Source organism: Sceloporus undulatus, chromosome 2 (genome assembly GCF_019175285.1).
Source record: "Sceloporus undulatus isolate JIND9_A2432 ecotype Alabama chromosome 2, SceUnd_v1.1, whole genome shotgun sequence".
Classification (NCBI taxonomy): domain Eukaryota; kingdom Metazoa; phylum Chordata; class Lepidosauria; order Squamata; family Phrynosomatidae; genus Sceloporus; species Sceloporus undulatus.
In genome coordinates this window covers 247,048,287-247,066,895 of record NC_056523.1, presented here as the reverse complement: position 1 = coordinate 247,066,895, position 18,609 = coordinate 247,048,287, and the positions used below count along the sequence as shown (strand labels likewise).

Below are 18,609 nucleotides of genomic sequence, written 5' to 3'. Positions count from 1 at the left end.
CTCCAAAGTGACTCGAAGCAGCTTTATTTTGGCTGTCTGTAACAGGCCATTATGTACTATAGAGGAGTAGTTGTTGAAGTTAACAGACTTAGCAGAAATGGATAAACTGTCTTGTTTGATTAGAGAAAGGTCACTACTGACATTTCTTATAGAAAAGAAAATGACAGTAACTTTTGGTTTTGATGATTACAAAAAATAGGTTATTGAGAGAAAGGAATTTGTCATAATATTAGAGAGTGTGGCATGAATAACTATATGCATATATAACCATTAACAGGAAGACTGGAAGTCATCTGTTTCTTCTCTTTTTCATTTTTCCCCTTTCATTTGTTTCTATTTCTTTTCTTTCTTATAAGTTTTGTAATTCTTAATATATATTTAAAACATTGAATAAAAATATAATTAAAATAATTTTTCATCTTTATAACTTATGTCACTTGGAGCATCGGATATCAAGGAAGGAAAAATGGCGATGGAGGGTCTGTGCCTTCTATACATGATAGATATATTTGCCTTTGTCATTTTGAATGGAAGCACAGAAGGAGATAAAAAGGTGGAATTTACTTTCCTATCAAGTAATGAAGTGTCCACAACTGACTATGTTTTAGTTTTTTATAATCTGCTGTACAGTTTTGCGGTGAAATGTCAATGAGATAGCAACTACCTACCACTGGCTCTGAGCAAAATGTCTATGTGGATCTTAAGTGGTTATTAAATATGTTAACAGACATAATACCATCCCACATTAAATGGTTTGAAGAGCTAAATAAATCTGTAAGCAAGATTCTTCATTCAGAGACCCATTTTTTCTTATGTTTTTCCATACTAGCAGCAGATACTCCAAGTGAAGCTATGGATCTGTTCCAGATGTTGATTGAGTCCTTACAACATCAATTTAATTGTTAAACAGAACACATATTACATATCACAATTCCAAATCTTGGTTTGGTCACAAATGTGTTGCTATGAAGAATTCTCTAATTATAAGATATAGGTCATATAGAGAACAGAACCCAATAACCCTGCCTGAAGACTGGTTTCTTTTGAAAAGGAGGTATAACATTTCAAGGAGAAAAAGAGGCGGCTCAGGGGGGAAAAAGCAGTGTTTAATCATGGTATCTAGGATGCATGATTCAGTTACTTTCTGGAGGATGGTAGCAGTTAGTCTCCATAACTTTGCCCCTAGGATTGATTGCAATATTCCAGCATCTTCCTGGGAACCCTACTTCCAGAAGGTCTATGCTATGGATCAAGATACTGAATGGTTGATAACAGCTGATAGCAGTAACCTTCCTGAACAGCCCTCTGTTACTGACACTGAGGTGTCTAAATTAATTTTATAGCTAAAACCAGATCAAGGGAAACAATATCATTTCTCCACAATTGTTTAAAGCAAATTTAGCTTGATGGGCCCCAGTTTTAGCTCCGATTTTCAATTGGATTTATTATTCAGCTATTTTTTTCTGAGGACTGAGGTCTGGCAATCATTATCCCAATCTATAAAAAAGAACATTCAGATCTCGCTGATTACAGACCAATAAACTTGCTAACTATTAGTATTAGTAAGCTGTATGCTAGTCATTTGCATTCAGAATTGTTGGATTGGTTAGAACAGGATGATATACTGGATTATGAACGAACTGGTTTTATATGTGGATTTTGAACTATAGATCAGGATCTTATCCTTCAACATTTAGTTGAAAAATATGCAACTCCATCTGGGGATGATATCTATACAGCTTTCATTGTTTTTAAATTGGCTTTTGATTTAACTTCTAGGGATAGGCTACGGAAAAAAGATTGAGGACACTATAATTGATATAGGGTTGCTAATGATTATTCGTGGTTTATATGAAAATACTTGCCTTTAGGTAAAATGCAGTCATGAGAGGCACCTTTCTGACTCTGCCTCTATCTTTAAAGGATTTAAGCAGATTGCACACTAGCACCCAAAGTGAATCTTGTCCATGAACAGCAATGCAGAATTGCTACCCACATCCCTGTACTGGTGTAAATATATATACCAAACAGAAGAATAATGTGGCAACCAAAGAAGTAGAACGCAAGACGTGGCAGTGGCATGGCTCTTTCTGATATACTCCAGTAGATGAAGCTGAAGCATTGTGTACACATTTGTGTATGTTTTCTGTATTCCAAATTATTGGTCACACAAAGCAACATTTCCTGGTGGCAAAGTTAAGATAGCACATGAAGATTCCTGCAGTTCTCTTGTTATAGTTCAAATTCTTCTTTACTAGTGAGAGTTCTGAACAGCTTGATGTTGCTGCTTATTCAGGCTTATAGTGGAAAGTCATTTTGCTGTAAAACATTTCCTTGCTCAGTTGTATCAAATTACATTTTCTTCTTGGCAGGGTGGACAGTCTTTTTCTGGCTGGAGGTCACTTCAATGGATTTTTCTTCTTCTTTTCTATTAATGTTTTATATCAAAAGCTGTTTCCCCCCAAGCTCAACCAGTTGGACGGAAGAGAGTGAGAGTAGATGCACCAAGAAGCATATATGGCCTGTAAGAAAGCTACCCTTCTCTCTCTGTGTGTGTACTTAAGTAACTTGTTTTCTAGTCACACTTGGATGACATGTGACTTCCATTTGTGTGTGTATCTCATGTAGGAATGGGCAAAATGACCCCCCAGGCTGTTTTTTGTAGCCCTCAACATCTGACCACTCCTAGATCACTCTTTTTCTGCCTTTGAACCCTCCAGGGGCAGCAGCTCACATTTAAATGGATTCCAGGCACCCTGAACTTTTTGACATTAACGCTCCAACTTTTTGCAGTATGTTGTTAAAAGCCAGTGTGCTGTTAAAATCCAATGTGGTGTAGTGGTTTGAATGTTGGGCTAGGACTCTGGGGCATCAGAATTTGAATCTCTATGCTGCCATGGAAACCCAGTAGTTGACTTTGGGCAACTCACACTCTCTTATCCTCAGAAGGCAGCAAATCTCCTTGGACTACATCTTGCCAAGGAACCCCTAGGATGAGTTTACCTTAGGGCTGAAAATGACTCCAAGACACACAACAACTTTTCAAAACCAGAAGTAGATTTCTAGGCACTTCCAGTAATTTATTTGGGGGTTTTTCTTATGGATATTATGTTAATTTGTGAAGCCCCTAGATTGTCTCCAACTAGAAAATTGGCCCTTATGTCTGGTAAAAGTCTGATCTAATGAAAACCCACATATTATGAATAGATTTTTTTATAGAACTTGGTGATCTATCTACCTGCCTGACTGCAAAGTTTGTTACAATGATGGTTGTCAAACTTTTTTATACATGTTTGTGGAGAGTGGTGGTGAGGAAACAACAGTCATGGTGCATATTGGTACCAGTGACATGGGGGAATATATTCATGTAGCCTTGGATTCAAAATTTAGGCCACTAGGCAGATAGATAAAATCCAAGACCTCCAATCTGGGTTTCTCTGAAATGTTACCAGTTTCACTCAGACTGAGACTTGTTTAAATAGGCAGAGCTTAATGTAGAGATGAGATAATGTTGCTGGTTTTGGAATTTTTTTAGGCACTGGGAGATGTTTTGGGGTAAATCAGCTGTTTATAGAAGGGATGAAGTTCACTTGAACTGCAAAGGAACCAGGCTAATGGCTCTTAAACGATCTCTTGGTAAAAAAAAATCACAAAAGTTGTTCCAGGTGAGCATCCCTCATGGATGAAGATGGCAATGTTTATGATCGTCTGAACAGAAGCAAGGCAAAGCTATACCAAAATTTCTCAACCTGGAACCCTAACATCTGTGAGAGTGAGAGGTTGCTCGGATTTTTAAGAGAAATTGTGATTGGGAAAAAAGAAGCTTTCTTTAACCTGTAGATAATAATATTTATGCAAGAAGTGAACATTATTTCAAAGATTTCTCAGGGTAAACAAGTTGGGGAAGGCTGAGCTACACAATAAGCCTGAATTTTTAAATTTATTTATTTATTTATTAAGTTTGGCTATTATTGTCCAACTCTCTTCCTGAAATAATAATAACTGTTTGAATTTAAACATTTTACTTTGTTTATTGGCAGTTATTATTATTATTATTTATATAGCACTGTTGATTTGCACAGCACTGTACATAAAACAAGTATATAAGAGAAAGCCTGCCTATGGCGTACAATCTAAGAGTTGTTCGTTATTAGACTAGTATCCAGTGTCAGTTGCTACTTTATTGTATAGAAATGCTGTTCAGAGACATATATTTCAATTAACATAAGTTCAACCAAAATAACTTGCTTTAAAAGAGCACTTTTAAAAAACAATAATTATTTAAGCTAGTGGCCATAACATCTGAACTGCACGTTACTACTTAATATTCAGATTTAGTCCTATGTCAGCATAGTCTTATACCCCTAGATATAGGCTAGTAACTTGACAATCTAATATCCAAAGTTTTATTGGAAGATGCAAATCACATCAAAATGTAATAACTTTGGATTGTTAATTTTAGATACCATTAAAACATTGTTGATGAAGATTTTAAATACATCAAATAATCTTTCACATCATTAATATAATTGTTGTTGTGTACCTTCTGACTTATGGCAACCCTAAGACAAATCGGGGTTTTCTTGGCAAGTTTCTTCAGAATGGGTTTGCCACTGTCATCCTCTGAGGCTGAGAGAGTGTGGCTTGTCCAAGATCACTCACTGGGTTTCCATGGCCAAGGCAGGATTTTAACCCTGGTTGCCAGAATCATAGTCCAACACTCAAACCACAACACCACACTGACTCTGTATTATATATATATTACTATAATTAGCAGGAATCAATTTTTTCATTAAACATTAATTTAAAAAACTGGTTTAAACAAAACAAAACAAAAACGTGCTTTAAACACCCCCCCCCCGGGGTTTTTAGGTTTTTTATTTTAAATTAAAAATCCTGTTTTTTTCCCAACCCTGGAGAGGGATGATGTATGCTTATTTATATGCATTTATTTTATTTTAATTTATTTATCAATGTTCATATGTGCATGCTAGAAACTTCTAAGCCAAGAAGATGACAATGGAATGCTTGGTTTTAAAGCAGAATGTAGATACATTGGATACCATGGAAACCTACAGAGAGAACCGGATGGATGGGTTTACCTGCTGGCCATGAATTCTCTGGGTGGGATGAAGAATGGGAGGTCATCTAGGTGTTGCTGAATTGCAACTGTTGTCATCCCTCACCATTTGCTATGCTGGATAGGCCATGAGAACCGTAGTCCCACAGCATCTGACGGTTCACACATCCCTGCTTTATAGGAACAACAGATAAGGACATATTGGACCACTATCACTCTGTATGTAATGGAAGGCATAGAGTCAATCTAGAAAGAACAAAAAGCACCACAAAATGGAACCATGTCCTGCCTGTGAGTTTTTTGTAGACATTTGGGTGACAATCCAAACATGATGCTGGACTGGATAGGCATGTTACTTGATCCAGTGGGGCTCTTTTTACCTTCTTAGACATTTGCAAAAGAGTTTCACAGTAGTGAGCAGCAAATGGGAGCAGTCCTTTATCAGGGTGACCAGACACCCTACCTTTCCAGGACATGCCCTACATTTCAACATTCTGTCCAGGAGGAATGTCAAAATGTCCTCCATTTTAAGCATGACTAAGAAGTATGAATTTATATTTATATTGCTGTTTTTAGTTTTTATTTTATAACATCCTACATTTTTTTGACTGTCCTATTTGCTTCTCTTAATGCATGGCTAGAATAATGGAGGCAATGTTCTCATGTGATCATTGAGCAGGATCATTGGAGAAAAGAGAAAATGTACAGTTCTGCTGTATCTTGCCCAGCCCAATATTAAATTTGACCAATGACTCATGCATCTTAAAATATTTAAGACAAATAAAGAGAAAAGCAAAAACACATGCATTCTAAGTGATCTAACTTAGCAGACGTACCATCCAGTTGAGCTCTTAAGAGCATATCCATCATCCTTCTAAGACAACTGTTGAACTGAATGATTGCATTCAGATTGCCATTGGATTATACTTCCAATTTCCCTTGTCTGATAAACTCCATACAAATAAGAAAATACATGGTCCAGGAGAGAAGGAGACCCATAAGTTTTTTTTAATGAGCTATAAATTAAATTCCTTTCCTGAGTTGTATGTACTTCTGGTCTACAGTAATTGGGAATTTGTGCAGGGTTTTTAGTAATCTGGGAATTTGTGATGGTAGACAGATTCCTTCTAGGCACAATGAATTCCACTGAAAGTTTTCTCTGAACCCAAAAAGACAATTTCAAAGTTTGACATTGCAATATTTTCAGAGGTAATTGAATGCCTGCAGGCTAAATATATACTTGTGCTTCAATGGAGGTAGGAAGAGAGAAGACAAACAGAAGTTGCATTGTAACCACTGTTCTCCCATAGTTCTGGTGATACCACAGGGCCCAAGGAAGAGGTGCTTTCAGTGATGATCAGTTGGCACACAAGGGAGAGAAAATTTTTTCTAGAATGTGTGTAGCGTTTGAGAAAGAATATAAATCTATCTATCTATCTATCTATCTATCTATCATCTAGTTTCTATCTCTCTCACACATGCACATTTATACATACACATGGCTAATAATTAAAATTGGGATTGTTTAGGAGAAATTGGTAAAGCTAATTATAAATACAGAAAGTTGAAAATCCTAATGGAAATCCAGAGAGGCATTTTCTAAGCTCAATTGTCTAGCAGCCCATTTATTTATTTGTTTATTTTCTTAACAGATATGACTATCAAACAGGAAAACAAGCAGAACATATGATACAAGTTGTTTGTATTTTGCTTGAAATAATCAATGCTGGAAGCTAACAGTGGCACCTAGATCAAGAGTACTTCTAGACAGTTTCAGAAAGACAGAGGCAGAAGGATACAGAGAGAACTAGAGAGTATTATAGCTACACTACTTGTGTTCTGAAGGCACACACATACAGTAAGGAAAGGAAATAACATTTTAGCTTTGTTTTAAACTGTTGAAGACACTCATACTTCAGCCTTTGTCATGCCAACATGAGTTTTGTTTACTTCCATGCAGAGGCCCATATGAGAAAAGCAACCCTTGCTTGATGAAAGTGTTCAAATGTCCATTTCCTTGCTTCCATGTCTGTAGTTTCCTTAAGAAATAATTGTATTGTGAAGGATGGTAGAGATTAGGATACACTGGTCTCAGATATGTGAGATCAAGCAACATCAGACTATGATTGAGATGGCAAAGATTCCTCATTAATGAAGAAGAAGATGCAAGCTAGAAGAGGCTGCATCAAACTGCTTTTGCCTGACTTTATAGGGAAGGGCAAGTTCTATAGGGAAGGGCAAGTTTCCAACCCCCCCTTCCACTGAGATAAATGAGTGCAAACTACTTTTGCGCTTTGAACTCAGTTTGCACCAACAGAGATAAGCTAATGAGAAGGGGGAAAGGTGACCAGAGGAGAGAGAAACAGAAATTTAAAAATCAGGTGAAAAATGGGATGACAGATATCAGTCAGGATTTTTCTTGACAAATCAGGACAGTTGGAGAGTATGCTATAGTCTGTACAACAGTAGAAATTGGGATACAATGGTCTCAGATACACCTACAATATTTAGATGGGGTTGTTCATCAGTGGAAGTTTTTCTATAATTTCCATAATATGTTTTTGCTAGTACACAAGCAAGACAATCCAAGCTTTAATCTTGGAGAGTGCTAACACCAGAGCCTCTAATCTTGGACTGGCTAGGCAGAAGAAGGAGCAGTATTTTGACTCTTTTCCTCCCTCCTTAGCCATGTTAATTTTTGTGTTTATGTATCCCCATGCTCTGAAACCTATGGCACAGCATTGAAAAACAATGGCCTCAGGAGTGGCATGTTTTAGAGCTGGTTTGGGAGCAGGTGTGGGGCAAGGATACTGGGACCTTTTTGATCTACACAGCCCTTCTCAGCATGCCCACTACTATGCTCCTGGCATAACTCTCCCCACAATCTGATACTGGAGTTCTATCATCAGATGTTTCCCTAGTGGCCAGAGGGGAGGGTCTCCCACTTGGAGGGCAAATCTCTGGAGTCATCCACATTGCAGGGTGATCTGATATATCGTGTGAGCCTTGAGATGCTCTTCTGGGGAACACAGGATTGCATTATAAATCCAGTGACAAATGTAATTGATTCATTTGTTGGTACTCCATGATTTCTTACCAGTATTTTCCACTTGTTCCTGGGTGCTTTTTTTACCATTGATTTTACCATTACTTCTTCTCCCTAAATATTAATTATAGTCATATATTTAGCAGGTGTTTGATGCTCAGATGCCACTTATGTATTTGAACATCTTGTTTTTTAAATACTGATTTGAAAGTATTCCAGAGAGTCATAGTTAATTTCTGAGTTTGGAAGTCTTCAGTGAGAGCAAAAGACATGCAAGGAAGTCACACCAACTAAAGTGTGTAGGGAGCCTGTTCCTTTCTTGATCGTCTTGATAAAGAGTTTTTCAAATGTTCAAGGATGGATATGCTTCTTTTCTCTAGGCTGATCACAGCTAGTTCCTTCAGCATCCCCTCATACAGTATGTCTTGCACCATTAATCATTCTTCTTAATGTTTTCTTCTGAATCTTTTCAATTTGCTTAAGGGTATCTCTGCACTGTCCCTCACTGTTTTATGTTTTCTTTTGTCCACACACATAGATATTTTCTTCTTGGCACTATGGGGTTATGTCATTTAAAACAAGGGTTGTTTGTGAACATCGAAAGTTCTCCTTTGGGCCTCCAAAACTTTGTTGCAATGCGCAGAAACTGAATGCCAGATCAGGGGTGTCATAGACTCTGCATGTCCTGGACAGTGTTCCAGCCAGCCATGGTTTCTTTCATGATGTTTCATTCCATCTTCCACCCCTGTTTCTCACCTTCTCAAGAAATCTCATGCTCCCAGGTGACTAAGTCCCCCTTAGTTCTCATTGCATTGTTGGGGTTGTCCTTGCCATTTCCCCCCCTAGAGGATTTCCCCCTAGTTTGGCAAATCTACTCCTTAGGCATGTAAAAAGGGAGGAGAGATGGACAGAGCACATAGGTCTGAGCCTAACTACTATAGAAACCACTGCCTTCCTCTTACACATTAACCTGGTGTCTGTCTTTATTGTTGTTGTTGTTGTTGTTGTTGTTGTTGTTGCATTCCTTCAAGTCGTTTCCAATTTATGGTGACCCTAAGGCAAACCTATCATAGGGTTTTCTTGGCAAGTTTCTTCAGAAGGGGGTTGCCATTGCCATCATCTGAGGCTGAGGGGGTGTAACTCACCAAGGTCACTCAATGGGTTTCCATGGCTGAGTGAGGTCGTCCAGTGTCCTAGTCCTGCATCCAAACCATTACACCACAGTGGCCTTTATTATGCTCCTTCCATAAATCCCAAATGGCAGGACTAGCACACAGATTGTTTTGCAACAGATAATTTTTTCCTGATATTTAGCTACAGTAATTGAAAATGATAACCTACATTTTAATTCCTTGTTTCTGATTATTTCAAAATTATCTTCTGTTCTAGAGTCGAAATAAGCACCTAGATAAAGTGCATGTAGTCCTTGGAAAGAAGTCCTGTGATTTGGATTCTTTTATTTCTGCTCTGATATATGCCTATTATCTTGAAAAGGTAAATATATTCTATTGATATTCTTTAATACTTTGGATGATAATAATCATTATTCCACTGTAGTTCTTTACCCATCAGCCAGGAGAACTTCAAAGAGTCACTATAAAATATTCTGGTTTTATGTGTGGGTTTAATGTTGGATCATTGCTTTAGACCCTGCATTTTCTTTTATAGGACAACTATTCAAGAACCACTTATTTAGGACCCCCTAAGTTTAGAATTTAATAACTTCTCTCTAGAATGGTACCCATTTTCTTAATTGTCCTTTAGAAATAGAATGTACTCTCACTGACTTGCTCACAGTGCAGTTCTATAAGGTATATTACATTATATGTATGCTATATATTGCATTCTGCGTGGTTTCCTTGAAGCTGCAGCCATTCCAAAATGAAATAGCTTGACTGCTCACTAGAGCAGCTCATAGAAACAATATTACACAGTTTTTAAAGGAACTTCACTGGTTGTCAATAGGCTGGAACAAACGGCCCTTTAAAGTCACAGTACAGGTGGCTTGGGAGTGTGGCATTTATACGCTGCACACTCCCAAGCCTCCCTGAAGCCGCCTGGAAGTCAGACAGCTGGCCAGATGTGGGTGGCTCCAATACACTGCAGTAGTGTGGCGTTTACATACTGCACACCGCTGGAGCTTCTTGAAGCCAGCTTCAGGCTGTGGTGGGGTGGGGAAAGTCCCCTCTTTCCTGGCCCCAAAGAATTTTTCCCACTCTTTTTTGGGCTGGCTTCAAGGCGGATTGGCATTTGTTTGCCATGGCCCCAATCTGTCTTCGGTGGGGGCAGCTTCAGGCTGCCTCTTCTTGCCAGTCTGTTCTGGTGCAGTGTTTCTGGTTTCAGTTGAAAATACTGATAATAATATTAAAAATAGGGATTAATCCCCCCCCCCAAAAAATCTTTGAAAACCATGTTTTTTAAGTACCAAGAAACTCTGATAAGAAGCATCATAGACTGAAGAGAACCTTTGCAGTGCAGGGATTTATTCTGTACAAAATTCATATATGATTGGTTTCCACAGAAAACAGCCTTTTTCTGTGTAGGAAACAGCACTTTTATCAGAAAATAATACAGTGGAACCTCGCCATACGTTGTCTTTACATACGCGGACTTGAGCGTACGCGCTCAAGCCGCGGGGCGCGCACGGGGCAGAAGGGGCGGGGCGTCCCATTCAATTGAATGGGCATGTGCGCCCGTTGCGCCCTGCGCACGCCTGCGCCGCCGCGCTGCCGCGCACGAGCCCCATTGTTTCCAATGGGGCTTGAGCATAGGCGGAATTCACCTTACGCGGAGGGATCCAGAACGGATCCCCCGCGTAAGGCGAGGACCCACTGTATTTATATACAGTAATATTATATTTCCTGGTGGTGCAGTGGTTAAATGCCTGTACTGCAGCCACTCACTCACAGACCACAAGGTTGTGAGTTCAGTCTTAGCCAGGGGCTCCGGGTCTACTCAGCCTGGCATGCTTCCGTAGGTTGCTAAAATGAATATCCAGTTATTGGCTTACACTTTGTAAACTGCTTAGTACGTTGGTAAGCAGTATAGAAATGTACTTGCTTTTGCTCTTTTCTTCCCCATTTCTTTCCCACTAGCATGAATGGGAAGAAATATATGATGTTAGAGATTGTAAATCCTAACACTGGTATAATGGCAGTCTATTGGGAATATATTAAGGCGCCAAGGGGTGGTGTGGTGTTTTGTATCTGCTGAAGCCATGCTTTCCCCCTATGCCTCTTTACATATTTGGATTTCCCCTGCCCTAGTACACTCACAGCATTTCCTGTGGGCACACTGGCAGAGCTCCAGCAGTGCAAATTTCCTCCTGCCAACAAGCCCCCCTCACTGCTGGTAAAGTGGCATACATCCTGCATCTTTCAGCTACCTTCTAGAAATAGCAGGATGGCAAAAGCATTATGAATTTCCATCTCATGGCTTCTGGGTATGATTTGAAAAATTGTTCATGCTACTTCAGTGCTTCCTAACTCCCAGGAATTTTCTTCTTATAGGTCAGCCCACCTAACATTCTTTGCTTGCCTGTACTGAACATAACGAGAAGAGAATTCTGCTACTGTACAGAAACTGGATTTATTTTGGAAGAGCTGAATATTCCAGAGTCTCTCCATGTTTTCCGTGATGAAATCAATTTGAACCAGCTTAACAATGAAGGGAAATTATCTCTTACACTACTGAACAGTAGAGCACTGACAAGGTATTTCTCTAGATATTTAATTACTATTAAACCCAGCTTGAACTTTGAAATCCTAGATTTGTACTTAGCTTCTCCCAAACATCCCTTCTTTTTCCATCTCAAGGCTGGTTCAAGCATGGGAAGGGGGACTCAGGCATAGGTATGGCTTGCCTTGTTCTTAGCTTTAGACACTTTGAATCACACAAAAGAACCATTATACATATATACTCTTACAAGAATAGTAGAATGTTAGAATTGTAATCTTTTTATTGTTCCTATGTGTATTTACACAGCTCATGTTTACCAAGTTGCAGATCATTCACAGAATCCGTGTACGCTGACGTCGATGTTTGGAGCCCAAATGCATTAACACTTCTGTCTTCATTCTCTTTTCCTGCTGGGCATCCAGCCTAAAGTAAATGCATAAGAAAGGTCCAGGGCAAGTCCTATCCTTCACTCTTTTGTCTATCTTCTGGACATCTTCAGAAAGGATTTGTCAATATGCATCTGAAGAGGCCTCCATTCATCTGAATTTTGGTAACACAGGTTCAGGCTTGAAAGGATCCCTCCACACATATAGCAGCTCATTCACAGACTCCCTTCCTGAAGATATTCATATACTATACACAGACATCAGGGTCAGGGGCTAAATTGCAGGTGCAACATTGTAAGTTGAGATATGTCATTTGCTTTCGAACTGCTAGGTTGGCAGAGGCTGGGGCTAGTGATAGGAGCTCATCCCACGATGCAGCATTCATGCCTCGAAATGCCAACCTTCCGATCTTCCAATCATCAAAATTGGCATCTTAACTTCTAAGCCACTGCATCCCCTACTTTCACAATATAGGAAGTGTTAAAAAAGGAAGCCTGTATGAGCTGCAACTTTTTGGGGGGTGCTTCAATGAAGTGTAGTTTGTGCACCTTCCCTGTAGGCCAAACCTTGAATGAGAGCGAGTTAGATACATAGATGACTTTTATGACATCATTTATTATTGAGTGCGTGAAGAGGCCAGTGCAAACATGTGGGACTAGTCCCAGCCACGTATTGATGACATGCGTGCCAACAGCATTTTCCAGCCTTACTTTGAAGAAAGATGCTTCATTATGCATCAGATTTCTTTCATAAAGGTATCACTGTTTTGGATGTTATTTTGGATGTTATTGTACATTCATAATACATAATCCTTGTCAAAAGGTTTTGAGTCCCCAATGTGGAAATATATTTCTACAGAAATGTTTCCCTTAAGATTTACACAAGCATGTAATACCTAGATGTTATTGGCACACATACTGTAAAGGTGGTGGACTCCCTCTGCATACTCCTGCTGGAACTGAATGCCTGAATAGCGCTGTTACTTTCAGTACAGAATCATAGAGCTGGAAGAGACCGCAAGGGCCATCCAGTCCAACCCCCTGCCATTCAGTAATTTCATAAATAATTATTACTGAATTCAGTTGCATAATAATGTAACTTAGATACTGACAGCCTCAACAGACTGGCATCAAAGGCCAGCATTGGGATGGAGTGGGGGTGTGGCATCCGCACAACGTACTCCCCAACTCTGCCCCCATGGTGGGATGATGCCACATGCCCCACCGCATGGCAGGTGGTGTCATGGTGCCCTCTGGCAGTGCGTCCAGATGACGCAGCGCCAAAGGAGTACCAGAAAGCTGTGGCAGCAGTCGCTATGGCACCCTTTCTGCAGTGCAAAAAGGAGCCACTTTTTAAAAGGCCATATTGGGCCCATGGCATATAGTTGCCGTGGCCCTGATCCAGCACTGAAAGGGGTCTGTTCAGCCCCTTAGTTGAGATGACTGCAGCATTGTATTAAAGAGTTTAGACAGTTCAAAAGGTGGAGATAAAGTAATAAACCAACGTTGGAAAACCTTCCTTTACAGCGAAGATAAAAGTTTGGAATCAGCTGTCGTCAGAGTCATCTGCCCTGAAGAGCAACGTGATGGCAATCTGGAGTTAGCAGAATCCACCTCCTCTCTTGTAGCGAAAGAGCTTCTTCAAAAGGCACCCGAGTTAATCACTTTACAACTGGCTCATCTCCTCAGAGGTGAGAGATTGCTCTTTATATTAAATACTGAAAGATTTAATGGAGTGTTTCTGAATCCATTCATGCAAATAGACTATGATCCATTCTTTGATTAACAGTCCTTTTAAAGACCATAGGAAGCTGCATAAAAGAAGCAGGGTGTAAAGAATTTGTTGAAGAGTAACATTATGTGGAATATTAAAAATGTTCATTTAACAATAGGCCTTACTGGGGTGTTTGCTGTGTCATTAGACAGGAATGTTAAGTGCAGACATCTCCATATTGCTTGAATAGTATAGTATCTCTACATTGCCCCGATCATGTTTCTGGGCATTTGTGTGGCATTTGGAAAATAATGCTATAGCACACATTAAATATAATCAATCTTAGAGAGTTTTGGCCTCTATTTGGCCTGCATCAGTATCATGCATTGAAAACTTCTCACCATTCTCAAAGCAAGACTTGAGCAGAAAAAGAAATGTAGCATCTATCTAGCCTGGCATTCTGTGACTGATGGAAACTCAACAATGGAAAGTGACACAGAAAGCGGGCACCCTAATTTTGAGCATTGGTAATACCCACAATGTGCGTCTTTCTGTTCAGTTGACCTTGAAGGAAGGTGAACATCTGCTTTCCTACTGTAAAAATCTTTTAGGTCTACTCAAGAACTTTGTTGGTGTCGTGGGCCTTTGAGTCGTTTCCGACTTATGGCAACCCCAAGGTGAGCCTATCATGAGGGGGGTTGCCTTTGCCATCCTCTGAGGCTCAGAGTGTGAGATTGCCTTTTGATTAAAAAATTACAATGGGCAAAAATTTGGTGCCATCTTGATGCAGATTGTTATTATTTGTATTAGCCATAGCAGTATCTGTAGCATTTACATTTCTATACCACTTATCAGTGAACTCAGTTCTCTCTAGGCAGATTACAATCTGTAAGCCAATTGCCCCCAACAAGCAGGGTACTCATTTTGTTGACCTACAAAAGATTGGAAGGCTGAGTCAACCTTCAAGTCCAGGGACCAAATTGTGGCTGCACTACTGGCATTTAACCACCGTGCCACCAGGGCTCCCATCACAATCTATAAAAGTTATTAAAAGAAAGGAGGGATGGCATAACAAGAGGATGCCCTCTTTATGTGTCATTTCCCATGGGATTTCTGTTGAGTTCCTCTCAGTCTGTGCCACCCAGAGGGTCCCTTCAAAGGGAAGGTTAGCAGGCAATCAGTACCAGCATGGCTGAAAATAAAGAAATAAACATAGGTGTTGCAAAGCTAATAATGACATTGCAAGGTACATCTCACATTTAAGTTTGTTTTAATCTTCTGGTTTTCCATTATATTTTTTGCCATGTCTGCATCTTCAGAACAAAATAATTCTTCCCAGTAGAATTCTACAAAATACAAAGAATCACAGTACACTGAGACAGGCTCTGGTGTTTGTCAAGGCTGACTCCATTTTTTGGGTTCATGCCAAGAGCTAACAATTAGAAAACCTGCCAGAGACCTGGGCCTGTATCATTTTATTTCCCAAACGGTATTTACTAGGGGACTGTTGCCAAACTCTGGATCCATTAATTTGCTGATTCATTACATTTTTGGTGAGAGCCAGCTGGCAAGGATATAATTCAGTAAACTGATTGTCAGGTACCTTGGGTCAGTGTACTCTCAAAAAATACCTCCTTCTGTTTATTTGTACAAGGCCATGAAGGATCCCACAAGGTGCACAGATTGTAACTTGTAAACACAGGCATATTTAAATTAGGAGTTCCTATCATCCCCCCTGTGCCATCCTTTGAAACTTGTAAGTGAATGATACAAGATTCATTTGTTACTCTAGCTGCTTGCATATCATTGTAAAAAGCTCCCTTTAAGGAGATGGGAAGAAAGCCAGTATTTATTTTTAAAATCACCCTCCTTGTTTATAAGATGGATGATTCACAGTAAGATCTGCACACTTTTCCTATTTGGTCATAAAGGCTAAGTGGATTGCATCACTGACCTTTTATAGATTTCAGGGTAAATGAATTTCCTTTTTTAAACCAGGAAAAGAAATCCAAGTATCCAGGCACTTTTGTCCTTCATGAAGGATACTGTTGTACTTCCTCCATCAAAACAGTTTTGCCTGCAGCTGTGATGTAGCATGTGCTAGCTCTTGAGAGTTGTAGGAGTACTGACTCAGTCTTGCTGTGAGATTCCCAAAGGCAATGGTAACTGACAGCCATTGTTTTTTTTTCCATTTTCAGCCTGTAACTCATGTGTAAATTTGCATATTTATGTTATTTTAGTGGTATGACTTGAACTATCTGGAGTTTCTTCAGGTTCAAATAGAGAAAGCTCTGATGGTATATGAATGGCATGTTTAATCCAGAATGACTAAAGCTGCTGCTACACTGCAGAACCAATGCAGTTTGACACTGTTTTAACTGGCTCCATCCTGTGGAATCCTGGGATTTATAGTTTGTTGGCTCCAGAGCTCTCTGACAGAGAAGGCTAAATATCTTACAAAACTACATATCCCAGAATTTCATAGCATTGAGCCATGGCAGTTAAGGCTGTGTCAAATTCTGCATTAATTTTGCAGTCTAGATGCAACCCCAGTGGTAATCACACCTGGCATACTGTAGGTACATTGAAATTAATGGGACAACTTGGTGGTGACCAGTAAGGCCCATTAAATTCATTGGGGCTATTTTAGGTAGAATTAATGTTGCATATAGCCTACATAGTGCCAGTATTTATCTCTCATCTGAACTAAGATCGTGAATTGATTTAACGAAAAACTGTTGTGCAATTATTGCTCAATTGTTTAATTACACTGTGCTGACAAGTGATAAATTAAAATAAAATTAATCAAATAATTTTATTGTAGTTGTATTGAAGCATAGCTTTCTTGATCTTTTTTTGCTGAACAATTAGCCTTACAAATCAGCGCTGATTTTCTAGTCAACTTTAATTCTAAACTAATGAGCCTATATGTTGCTTTACAACTTGACTGCTGCTACCTATTTCTTTAAAATTGGCCAACTGCTTTAATTTGCTTTATAATTCTAGAAACCCTATTAGTGTAATACCCTTATCGTGCTAAGTAAAAGTACACAAAAATGCATGCAAGCTCATGGCTGATGTGGCTACTTTTGGTTTTGGTATATTTCATAACGTTAATTATACAATAGCCCTGCACATTTGTGGCTTTGACTCTTGCGGATTTTATTTGATTGATATGTTCTCTCTAGCATGACTCGCTTGTCAGCTTCTGCCAAAAGTCACAATGGAGGACCTAGAGATTCCAAGAAAGAACATTTCTCTAGGCATTTGTAGGTCCTCCGGTGCAATTTCATGGTCAACGTCTGGCAGATCTTGACCACAGAATCGCCCTGGAGGACCTAGAGATTCCTAGAGAGTTGTTCTCTCAGGTAAAAAAATAGTGGTTTTTTATTTTTGGTTTCCCCCCTTCAACAGGGGTCCTGTGTCCCTAACCCCAATGAATGTGGAGGGCAAGTATATTCTTAATTATTAGTACATTTGTAGAAATTCATAGGCCAACACAGGTTAGCAGGTAGTTGCAACCATCATGGCGTAGTGGTTTGGGTGCTGGACTAGGACTTGGACATGGAAACCCACTGGGTGACCTTTGACAAGTCATAGTCTCCCAACCTGAGTGGAAGGCAATAGGAAGCTACCTCTGAAAAATCTTTCCAAGAAAACTTTGTGATAGGTTTGCCTTAGAGTTGTCATAAGTTGAGAACGCCTTGCAGCTACACAGCAATAACAATTCATTTAATATTTCATTCCCAGTTCCTAGTAACCTGTGTTGACTTGGAAGCAATGCTTGCTGATTTTGGAAGCAAATGCTGGCTAGACACAGCTAAATCAGCAAAAACTGGAAGATAATTAAGTCCAACTCACTTTTTTGGTCAGTCTGTAGGTCCCCTCCCCTCCAACACAGCCATTTACTGGCTAATGGAGAACAGTGGGTGGGACAGCAGAGAAGCAATCAATTATGTCCTTGATGTCATCCAGAAATGACATAATTCTCTGAGACCTCTGTCTGGAGGATTCCTGGGAAGTCCTGGAGAATGCCTGCTGCTGTGTGTCCAGCTATAGGAACATTGCTGGATGCTGCACCATTGCCCCCTGCTTCCAATCAGCAAGTGTTGTGGGCACTAAAACCTAAAGCAACTAAAAAGCAGACTAGAGCTCCTTTTCTCCATGCAGCCGAACAGTTACTGATAACTGTTCTGTATTCACAATTGCTACTCAGGAGTTCATTGCACTGCTAAAAAAAACCCAGCATACCTCTCCCAAACTGAAGTCTAATTCAGGATGCAGTCGGGTTTTATTGCCTGGATTTTGCCACCAAATCCACCCGCTGAATACAGCCCATCTGTAGCACAGGTCCCAGGTGTGCTCAGCAAACTGCTTAGACTTCAATTAGACTTCAGTTTTGGAGATTTAATCCAGGGTTTTTTAGCGGTGTGATAAAACCCTTGTGACACTATTGCCATAGTCCTTAACTTACTATACCAGGCATAGGCTGCATGGGAAGAAGGAGGTCCATTCTGTCAGTGAGTGGGACATGGGTGAATGAAGCTTCTGTCAAGTTTCAATACACAGTGGGTGGGTCAGACCTGGAGAAGTAGCTGATACAGAATTTTGGACAGCATTTAAATAGTAACTAATAATTGAGTAATTAGGACTAACAAGAAAAATAGTAAATCCAATAACATCCAAACAATGATACCTTTATTGGG

General features: G+C 39.7%; 1 protein-coding gene across 4 annotated transcripts in view; it reads left to right on the top strand.

Annotated features, from left to right (window-relative positions):
- The window catches only part of PRUNE2 (prune homolog 2 with BCH domain), a 143,541-nt gene that overhangs the window by 24,502 nt on the left and 100,430 nt on the right, over positions 1–18,609 (top strand). For all 4 annotated transcript variants that reach the window (XM_042450119.1, XM_042450117.1, XM_042450116.1 and 1 more), the window contains exons 2-4: positions 9,516–9,620; positions 11,636–11,838; positions 13,717–13,880. In XM_042450119.1, coding sequence (XP_042306053.1) covers positions 9,516–9,620; positions 11,636–11,838; positions 13,717–13,880 — 472 coding nt within the window. The remainder of the gene's footprint in view (positions 1–9,515; positions 9,621–11,635; positions 11,839–13,716; positions 13,881–18,609) is intronic.